The 11,255-nt window shown below is 35.9% G+C and overlaps 1 protein-coding gene across 1 annotated transcript; it reads right to left on the bottom strand.

The window, feature by feature from the left end:
• Positions 1-319: 319 nt before the first annotated feature.
• Positions 320-4,563, bottom strand: LOC120068160 (transmembrane 9 superfamily member 3-like). Its single transcript, XM_039019864.2, has 7 exons — positions 4,244-4,563; positions 3,753-3,793; positions 2,762-3,347; positions 2,537-2,674; positions 2,292-2,448; positions 1,709-2,193; positions 320-848 (listed from the first exon to the last, which is right to left on the bottom strand). The coding sequence occupies exons 1-7, from the start codon at positions 4,384-4,386 to the stop codon at positions 629-631; spliced, it is 1,770 nt and encodes a 589-aa protein (XP_038875792.1). The 5' UTR covers positions 4,387-4,563; the 3' UTR covers positions 320-628.
• Positions 4,564-11,255: the final 6,692 nt, after the last annotated feature.

Below are 11,255 nucleotides of genomic sequence, written 5' to 3' on the forward strand. Positions count from 1 at the left end.
TTGGTAGAATAAACTATTACAGTCAACTCTATGTTTAAGACTCTAAATATAATAATGATATTTGTAACTATTTATAACTCCTTGTTACTATAATATCGATGCAGTGCCCTCAAACACTCCTTCATTTTGAGCACAGAAATGCGTAGTTTGAATAAAAAACGAGAGGAAAAAAAATCAAAATGAGTGTATGTTAATGACGTTGCTGTGAGAATAATGTTTATTGCTTTCAAATCCAATAGTAATAAACAGACTTATGCATACTATTGGTTGCAACATTGTGGGGGCTATAGAAATTCTTTACCAAATAAAAAATAACAAATAGCGGAACAAATTTGTATATTTAGCACTGCTTCTCTACATGAATAAATAATATAGAATTTAACAGAACTGATATCCAAGCAGAACAAAAGATTAACATATAGTAACGACCAAAATCTGTCAAAGCTTTAGAATCTAAAAAAGATCCCAAAATGAAGGTAACATTCATTAACCTGTACCTATCGACTAGCCAAGAGGGGAGCCTTTAACTAAAACAGAGGGATGAAACTGAGCCAACGTGTTCTCTTCCTCCCTCCCCAGCAAAAAAGAGGGGGAAAAAAAAGAGAGAGAGAGAGAGAGACCAAATTTGCTACTCGCATTTGATCGACCGGTAGATGTGACGAACAAAGAACAGGGCTGCACGGAAGCCTACAGTTCCGAGCATCAGAAAGAAGCCATAGCAGATGCAAGCCATGTACCCGAAAAAGAAAGAAGTTTGCATGAAACCCGACATATCGGACCGTGCATAATAATAGTACAGGCAGTAACCATAGATGAACAGACCGGTTGAGCCACCACAAAGGAAAGATCTGAAACCACGTCAGGAATACAATTCAGGCAAGAGGGGAGTAGGTGAATCATTAAGACCCCGTTTAGTAACAATTTCATCTTTGACTTTTGGATTTTGAAAATTAAACCCATTTCCTCCTCATTTCTTACAATGATTTGCATCTTTCTTAAGTATAAGATTGAATTCTTAGCCAAATTCCCAATTCCAAAAACAAGCTTTTAAAATTAAAATTGGCTTGGGTTTTTAAACCATTGGTAAAAAGTAGATGACAATGGATGAAAAAATTTAGAGGTAAAAGTAGTGTCTATAGACTTTATTTTTTGAAATAAAAACTAAAAACAAAATGATTATCAAATGAGGCCTTAGTTTTTAGTTTTTAGTTTTTTAAAATTAAGCCCACAAATATTCATTCCAACTCTAAATTTCTTAATTTTTTATTCAACATTTTACCAATGTTTTCAAAAACCAAACTAAAATTTGAAAACTAAAAAAAAAAAATAGTTTTTAGAAAGAAATTTTTTAAATCTTGTTTTTGTTTTTGGAATTTGGCTAAGAATTCAACTATTTTACTTAAGAAATATGCAAATCAGAGTAAGAAATTGGGATGAATTAGGCTTATTTTAAAAAACAAAAAACAAAATAGTTACTAGATGAGGCATAAGATCTTCAAGTCTATGATAAGAGAATGGAAAAAAAAAAATGAAATAGACGGAAATGCCTTAAAAGAAACAGAGTGAATCATATGACTGCGCCCAAATGATGTATTGTCTATTTAAATGTATGTGTAAATGAGAAGAAATGGGAATCAGTGAATGAGTGCTAGCAATAACATTGGAAGAGATGAGAAAGGGAAGTGTCCAAGGAAGAAAATTTGTGTACCTCCACCACCATTCATGATCTTCAGCGGTTAACTGAAAGTAGGTCAAAGCTACGGTAATGAAAGCAGTCACTATCAGAAGGATGATGAAGACAATAAATAGAATGCTGTAAATTGTGTATATCTTGTGACCCCAGACACTAGCAAATATGTAGTAAAGCTCAATGTATATAGCACTGAAAGGGAGAAACCCTGCCATTGCCATCTGAGGAACAGTACTCCTATACCAAGGTAACTGCGGAATTTCTCGAGGATACTTTGTGGTGCGACATGGAGCTTGAAATTCGATCCTACTATTTTTTCCTGCTATACCACCCAAAACAAGCAATGGTGATGTTACCAATGTCCATATGAGAACTATCACCACAATTGTGCCAAAGGGAAGTGCAGCGGTTGCATTGTAAACGATAGCCACAGTGTTAAGAAAGCAGAATGTGAAAAAAAGAGGCCCACAGAAAAGGCAACCAGTCAGCAACAGATTCCTCACCTTCCAAACAGAAGGAAAAAGGTATTAGATCATTCTATAGCGTTATAGTTTTATTCTGGTAAGTTACAATTTGTAAGAACAGAATCATCTCCACATACCCAGTTTGTTCCTTCAAGTTGGCAATAGAACGACGCTGCTGTATATCCTGCAATCCCAGATGTGAGTGCATATATGACCACCAGGGCAGTAAACAAAGCTCCTCGGTTGTATGGATAAAACACACCAACTAATGCCAACATAAATATGAAAACTGTACTGAAAAATGAAAATAATAGGAGAAGATATGAGCCTCAGACTTGCAGGTGTGACATAAAGTTTAGACAAATGAGGATAAGCATCTTACAGGGTGAACAACTGAGTGCCAGAACCAAGGGCTGCAGCAAACAATGATTTGTATTTTGGGAATCGAAAGACATCGCCGTGGATGTATTTCCAACCAGTCTCTTCTTGATCATCAGCTGCTTCCTCATCTTGTGCATACCTGAGAAGTTATAGAAGTTTATCAATGCATTAGCAAATTTGGGAAGGTTGAAAATATTTACTCAATGGATTAACTGATAAATCTTACTTCATAAAGTCATTCTTCAAGACACGCATCAGAATGGTGGCAAGAAAACCGGTCAAAAGAAGAACTGTTACACATGAGTTAATAATTGAAAACCAATGAATTTCCAAGTGATGTGGCAATGACGAGGACTGCGAGTACTTATCCATCCTCTTCTCAAAGGAAGTATCTGTTTCTCTCCACTTCACAGTATACATAAACTCAACATCGACATCCTTGTCTTCTGTCAGATCCACCACAGAATGTGGATCCATTCGAGCACTAATTTCAATAACACGATCTTTATTGTAAGAAATATCAAATTGGATGTGCTTGAACAGGAAATATTTATATTCACTTGGATCATCCCTGCCTTCCCTATCAACCTTTCCAATGAAACCCCAGATAGGCAAATCATCATAATACATCTGAAAGTAATAATCTTTCTTCACTGCAGCCCGAAACTGAGCAACTTCTTCCTTTGATAACTTGCTTTTACAAGCAACTTCTGTATCTTTCTCTCTTCTAAAGTCAAGCTTGTAGGGAGCACTAACAAGACGGTCTCCATTCAAAACCTCACCAAGAGCTTCCTTTTTCTCTTTTACATCGCCTGCCATTCACATGATATTTATGAACCGAAACTAAACAAATATTAACAAGTGCAGCCTTCATACACATACCGTTTAAACGAAGACTGAGATAAAAGGGAGCTATTCACTAGTAATGGCAAAGTTTTCTTCAATCAATTTATCTGATAAATCTTAGGAAAGTAGTATAACGATCGATTTCTATGTTAAGAACAAAGACAATGGGCAAAACAAATGCCTTAAAAGATATCTATGAAACAAGTTTTCTTTGTTATTTTCCTGAAAATGATGTGATAGAAGGGTGCAAAAAACAATAAGACAAAGCAACTGGAAAATCATCCGACTGGTCAAACATTAGGTAGATGATGACTATATGTACGCAATGAATCAAGATTCGAGAATGTAATCACACAAGGAAAGGAGAAAACCTGGTGAGCAGAAAGGCAGATCAAAGTAGCGGTAGGTTTCGCTGAAATGACACAGAAAACCAAGACGATCAGCAAAATAAACATCTAAAACACAAACAACCGGCCAAACTTTGGTCCAAATCATTAAAAATTAAATTCCACCAAACAATAATAATAATAATAAACAACCCATATCTCCACCTATGAATTCATTACATCAGCACCACACCATAAGCAATCTAATCTAATCACAACACTCCAAACCGAATCCTCAACCGCCATTGGCCGCATTTCATTTTCCCAAATCCAAATATTTCAAGTGCCACATTAAAGAAAACCATTTCAATTCAACAAAGCGAAACAAACATATAAATACAGGGCATGGTGCGATCAAAATCAAATCAAAGAACATGAACGAATGCACAGCAAGAAAACACAAGATGGGTTAAAGAAATTAGATATCTGTAGATTCAATTACGGATCCAAATCCCAAGAAGAGAAGGAATAATTACCTGGGGTTGTGAAATGGGCCGACCTTATTGGCGTAAAGAGGAACGGGGTCGCCTTCGCTGTAGCGGTGATCGGAGGCATCCGGTGCCACCTGAATGGCACAGATTGCGATCCAGAAAAGGGTGAAGATCAGAGAGTTCTTCATGCTCCGATCAGGAGATCTCCGGCGAGAGAGAGCGAGAGAGAGAAGGAACAGAAACCGCGAGTGAATAAAGAAATTGGGATAAATAGATAAAATAAGGAAGAGAAGGGGTCTCTATGTTTCATTTCTACCGTCTTGTTTGTGTTTCGGTTTGAAGGGGAGAGAGAGATTCTGTGTGTTGGGACCCACCGCAAAGGGAAATCCAAATCGCTTAAAAGCCAGGTCGGACGCCCACGTGTCACTTTTTTAAGCCCACTATGAAAAACTTTTGTCGGTCACGTTCCAAATTGGATCTTCTCTCTCTCTCTCTCTCTACATATATATTAATTTATCCATTCTCTCTCTCTCTCTTTTTTGATAAAACATTTTGTCTCCATTGGAGTTTAATATTTGGGAATTCTCAATTATACCTCTGAAATTATTTGAATAAAGGGTACCAACTAATATTTTATATATGTTAGATTTCTTAGTTTTATTAAGATGTTAGATTTCTCTTTTCTTTATAGTTTTATTAAGATGTCTTATCTTAGTCTTGTTGGCTATTGCACATGATCCACACTCATATTTCTTCTCTTATGTACTATCGTGTATCTATAATGATATGATATTATCTATCTTTTAACCTAAATTCTCATAGTTTGTTTCAAGAATTACTTGAAACACTTTTTTTTAATGATACAAAAAATATTTCATACTAATGAAGATCTTATATACTTATGATCTTTCTCTTACATTACTAATGTGAAACTATTGCATTTATGCTTTTGAAGAATATTGTGGAAAAATGAATGATCTATTTCTTGGTGTGAAGGCAATAGTATGCGTCGAACAGATGATAAATTAACATTCAAGCACACTTTTGTCAGTTATATATAAGTTTTCTTTAGCCGGACACAAGTATAAATGTAACTTAAGTGTCCTAGTAAGCCCAAAGTGGAACGTAGGGAATCTAGTGCAAATTAATGCAAGATGGCCTACTGATCTATTTGCAGTGGTTTACTAATTGACTGTTTGTAATCGTTCCTCCTTTTTCTTTCTTGCAATTGACAGAGATGAAGGATCTATAGAATTTCTAAGCTATAAAATTTCTAAGTGTTTAAGTGTCTAACTATCTAACTCTTTCTTCTATAGACAACTTCTCCTTATATAGGCAATCAACTCAACCACTTGGTGATGTGACTGCATTAAATTCTATACCCTGAGTTAGCCGTATGCAATTCTGCCTCATTCAGACGCTGGCAGTCAATTGCCCATGCTTACAAGTTGTGATTTGTCGTTAATTGCACGAGCCAAATGTATCTACTTATCACACCCCTTCCCAGATTACCCTTTTAACTTGAGAAGGGATGTGAAGAAAGTAGTTGACAACCCTCTTATGACAACTACTATCCAATCTGTACCAATGAACCTGTATCCTTAGCACCTGTAGACCTGATAACGGTTAAGAATCTTTATAGTAACTACATACATCATCTCATCTTTCACTTAACTACAGAAGTGCTACCGTACAGAAAATTCACATCCATTATATTACAGTCATCCAATTAACAAACATTTATTCATAAAACCTTCGACTCCAAAACTCTACCCAAAAATACCAAGACATCAATAGACAAAATTAGGGTTTAAAACATGACAAGTGGACCACCTAAACTTCAAGCTATTGAGGAATTTTGATAATGACTGACTGGAAGATCTACTCGACTTTGGGACGTTGACAACTAACTGGAAAAGAAAATATATAAAAGAATAAGCTTAAAATGCATCGTGAGTGACTATTTAAAATAAAACATGCTTCAACATTAACAACATAGATGTGGTTCCTCATAAAACATTTATATAATCATTATTAGGGTTGAGAGATAAAATCGAAAACGTGAAATCATAACATATGTGAAAACCTTGAAGTGAGCTCATTATTATCTTGTAAAGCACCTCTACTCCTCTGCCTGAACATATGGAAGAGCCCTTTTGCTCAACCCCTCATAACTTTAGTTGAGAGAGAGTCCTTTTACTCGATCTTGTCAACGTCGATAATAGGGGTCATATGTGCACGTAGAGCTGGATTGGATAATGACCACCTTACCATACCTTCGGTGTCAAGGATCTCTAGTGTAGCTGAAATCTAGGTACCTTACCATGCCTTTGGTACCAACATTGGAGTAGGGTTTATATAAGGCATTAAAACATTTATTACCAGTTTAATAACATAATACTCATGTGAGTTAACCATACTTCATAAATCTCATATCATCACATAGTGCCTTGTAAATATTAAGAATAATTCATAGGCAATAACTTACTGAAACCACATGCTAAATTCACGTATAAAATATCATTTATTTAGAAACAGGTCATGTGTCCAATAGATGAGTAAAACATGCATTGTAATAATCATTGTTATAAAACTGCATGTTGAATTAATTATGCATTGGAAATCATATGCAAAACTGATTATTAGAAAACATTTGTTAAAACTTGTCACTCACTGTCTTAAACTACTTATCCAAGGGTTTGTAAGCCTTTTCTACTTGCTTCTACCCTGAAATAAGGAAAGGTCCCCTAGTCAGTATAATTAGCTCCCTTTTGAGTTTAACGAATAAATTTAACTTCATCGCATACTAGTAATTCATTGCAACATGACTAAGTTCATCACATCCTAACCATTTCATCGCATCAGCTACACTTAGCCATTTTACCTTATATCTTGGCTGAAAAATGGCAATTCTTTCTCACGGTGCTCAGGTAGGTACTAGAACACCTTTCTTAGCCTATGCAATGGGCGTCCACCATGCAACGTACCCAATGCGCCTCGGCTGTGAATACTGTGTCAATGCTCACACACATCAATGCATATTATCGGTTGGTTAACTGCTTGCTTATTCTTCAGACACAGCTGCCTGCTTATTCATCCATAAAATCATTTCATATTTCAATCTTTCAGATTCCATAACTCTAATTCCAGTCATTAACTAACAAGATTTCCTTTAGTGATTTTGCCCATAAACATCTTAACTCTTTTACCTTAGAATTCGAGCATTAAATTCCTCTTAATAGGCCGAAAATCCCCTTAATCTCTGGAGCTTGCTAGGAACTTCTTCAATTCCTTCCAAGCTTTAGATGTCAACAACACTTCCTCTTAAGTGTAGGAAAATTTTTGGCAAAATAGTTTTCTTCTTCGCAAGGCCAATTTATACTTGGGCTTGCATGTAGGCTTATCTTAATTAAACGCCACCTGACATGTTAATTCTCAATTCAACGTTTCTAAGGCTGCCACGTAACCCATTTATTATCTAATTAAGCTAAAATCTTCAGCTCAACTTCATCGCGTTGGGCTTGCGACCACTTAAGCCATTTCTTAATCATCGCATACTTTTACTCATTGTTGCACCCTCTGAGTGATACCTTCGACACATTGGTCCATAGCTGCCTCGTTTGCCAACTTAGCCCTCCTATTTGCATACGAGGTTGGTCGCATAGCATGTCATAGTTTCAATGCATAAAATCCTCTACTTTCCTCTAAGTGTTAACTTCTCCATACTTCACCAAGAGCTTGACATTCCCCATTTAACATATTTTTCTGTCCTTTAAGTACCTGAGAGTATGGAGTCCTAACACTTAGAATATTTTTCCTCTTTCATTCATACATACACATACATTGAGCTTCACACACGCTTCAACTAAACAAACATCATATAAGTACATACTTACAAGAGATTATTTACATAATTAGGAGGACTTAAACGTAATTAGCTAGTAAAATAAGTTTAGGGGTTTATAATTTACCTTCCCCTTAGAGAAATTTGGTCCTCGAAATTTGCCTTAAGCTTAGTTAACTAAATAAATGGGGATACTTGTTTTTCATCTGCTCCTCAGCTTTCCATGTAGCTTCTTCTATTCCATGGTTTCTCCACAACACTTTAACCAATGGAATAGTTTTGTTTCTTATTACCTGCTCTTTCCTTTCTAGTATCTGTATCGGTTTCTTTTCATAGGACAAATTTTCTTTTAATTGTACTGGTTGTTCCTGTAGAATATGAGTAGGGTTTGGAACATACTTCCTCAACATAGATACATGGGAAACATCATGTATCATAGATAATTCTACTAGTAATACTAATATGTAAGCCATTGACCTGACCCATTCAATGATCTTATAGGGTCCTATAAATCTTGAGCTCAACTTGCCTTTCTTGCCAAGCTTGAGTATTCATTTCCATGGTGGTAACTTAAGAAATACTCAGTCCCCTAATCTCAAACTCGAGTTCTCTTCTTTGTTTATCTGCATAACTCTTTTGCCTGTCTCGAACTGTCTTCAGATTTTCTCTTATCAACTGAACATTTTCTGAAGTCATCTGTACTAATTTTGACCCTATTAATTGTCTTTCACCAACCTCATTCCAACAAACTGGAGTTCTACATGGTCTCCCATACAAGGCTTCATACGGAGCCATACCAATGCTGGAATGATAACTGTTATTATAAGCGAAGTCCACCAATGGGAAATGTGTATCCCAACTACATTTAAATTGAATTAGACAAGCCCTCAACATATCTTCTAATGTCTAAATCGTCCGCTCTAACTGCCCATCCATTTGTAGATGAAGTGTTGTACTAAAATGTAACTCAGTACCAAAGCTTTCTACAAACTGGGCCAGAACTTTGAGGTAAACCTCGAATCTCTATTTGATGAAATTGATACTGGTTGATACCCGGCAAAAAGAGCTATAATTCCTAGCTTAATTTAGGCTCGTTAATGGATTTTTAATGTTAATTACCCTATTTTGTAGGTATTGAGCACCAAAGAGATTGAATCGAGAAATTGAAGTCAAATAGGGTTAATCTGAAGCAATTTGGAGGTGGTTTGAGCATTCAGGCTTCAAAGAAGAAGAAATGACCAAAATGCCCTGGACTGGAGCATCGCAACCCTCGCTCAACGCTCCAGTGTAATGCTGAAAAACAGAACACATGGATGTAGGGTAGCCTTGCAATGCTACCCAAGAGCGTTGCAATGCTACGACTTTTAACAAAATGCCACCAATGCATGCGCAAGGCTGCTTGCGCCAGAGTTGCAATGCCACTCCAACACTCAAGGTCTGCTGTCGACAAGAGCATTGCAATGCTGCGCCTATTATATAAAAGAATTCTTTCTGAATTAGGTAAAGGAAGGATGCAACATCTTATGGAAGCCGAGGAATGGCTGCTAGTTCTTCCTCTACCTTTATCTTTTTTGTATCCTTAGGTTAGATTTTTATTTTATTTTGGATTGTAAATGATGGATTGAATCTCCCACTTCGATTTGTCTATGAACTATTCGAGGTAATAGTTTTTCTTTCTAGTTTTTGGAGTTTTAACTATTTGCTAATTTCTTGAAGTTTTTGTATTCATGAATGAATTGTATGCCGATTTTGTGTCTTCTATGAATCCATTATAAATTTTAAAAGCATGATTATGAGGTTGGCTGTTCACACATAATCGTGCATGGTAAATCGATTTTTAGTCACATCACGTTCTTTCTTAAATGTCTAGCTAAAATCAATTAAGTAGTATTAGTTAATTGTGCATTTGATGGCTATTCTAGGCTGCATGAATTACTAGGTTCAAAAATAAAATTGGTTAAATGAACATGGCTTTCCTGAGAATTAATCGACACAATTGAATCCTAAATCGTAATGCATGTGTTTTTAATTCTATATGGACATTATCGAACCCAATAGGATTAGAAACATGTAGATTAGTTGGGATATGACCTTTTCGACCTTAATTAATAATTAGAACGCTTTCTCGATTAGATTCTTGCTAGTTGTCCGCCTTTGTAGAGGCTAGTTAGATGGCATTGAGCGAGTAGTTGTGCATACATGAATTAGTTGCATGTTTAAGTTTCAGAAATCAAAGATAGAAATTGCATTGGATGGCTATAGAAAGTAGATAAATCAACCCTAGTTTACATTTATCCCTTGCAGTTTAATTTCTTGCATATTTTCATTTTATCTAAAACCAAAACCCCGTTTTTACTACTTTTAATAGTCAAATTTAGCTTAAGAGAAGATTAGATCCTGGCCTCCCTATGGTTCGACCTCGTACTTGTTGCTCATGCTACTTGTTAGTATAAGAAGTAGGTTTCAGTGATTTATAAATATTTTTGTTTCGGTGATTTATAAATATTTTTGTTTCGGTTTGGAATCGAATTAAAGACATCGACGAGTTGCGAACAAAAATGATGTCGTTGCCGAGAAGACAAGCCAATTAATCTGTTTTAGTTGAATTTGACTTGTAAACTTTAAAAACCCTAAAAATATTTTTCTTTTCTTGTGTGTAGTAGTTTTATCATGTCAGATGATCTGAAGATCTACTATATGCTTCATGTGAAACAACGGCTCAATGAAGAGAACAAGAGGTAAGAGATTTTAATGAGCTTAGAAATCAAATATCTAAACTAACATCTATTGTTCAAGTTTTGGCTATTAGGAAATTACAGGTTTCGCATGGTCCTAAGTGCAATTAGTATTCCCCTTAGGAGATGCCTGAACTAAGCTTGACATCGATATACATTTCTTCTACCAATTCAGGTATGTTCTTAGAAGATTTGGTTAGGAACTTTCTAACAACTCTTGTGAATTTGAGTAGGAACCCTCCTAGTCAATAGGAATTCTCGAGTTTCTAGCAAGATAGCTTCCATTCTGGATCAGAATCTAGAACTGAGTTTCAGAGTCTGAGTGACCTCATCACTCAGATCACTAAAATCAATTGGGAGACTTGAGGAGTTCTTGTTGCAATCTTTCGAGACTACCGAGGTGAGCAGTGAATTCGATCATCCCGTTGAGTAGCTGGTTCCTCAGAACACCGGTCAAGGTAAGACTTTGGGTTTTATA

Source organism: Benincasa hispida, chromosome 12 (genome assembly GCF_027475165.1).
Source record: "Benincasa hispida cultivar pf3 chromosome 12, pf3_genome.v1.1, whole genome shotgun sequence".
Classification (NCBI taxonomy): domain Eukaryota; kingdom Viridiplantae; phylum Streptophyta; class Magnoliopsida; order Cucurbitales; family Cucurbitaceae; genus Benincasa; species Benincasa hispida.

Excerpts from the sequence above, each read along its gene's own strand:
- LOC120068160 (XM_039019864.2), bottom strand. The coding sequence starts at position 4,386 with ATGAAGAACTCTCTGATCTTCACCCTTTTCTGGATCGCAATCTGTGCC. Across the intron at positions 3,348-3,752 it reads TCTGCCTTTCTGCTCACCAG|GCGATGTAAAAGAGAAAAAG; the intron begins GTTTTCTCCTTT and ends TGTGAATGGCAG. Across the intron at positions 2,194-2,291 it reads AACTTGAAGGAACAAACTGG|GTGAGGAATCTGTTGCTGAC; the intron begins GTATGTGGAGAT and ends TCTGTTTGGAAG.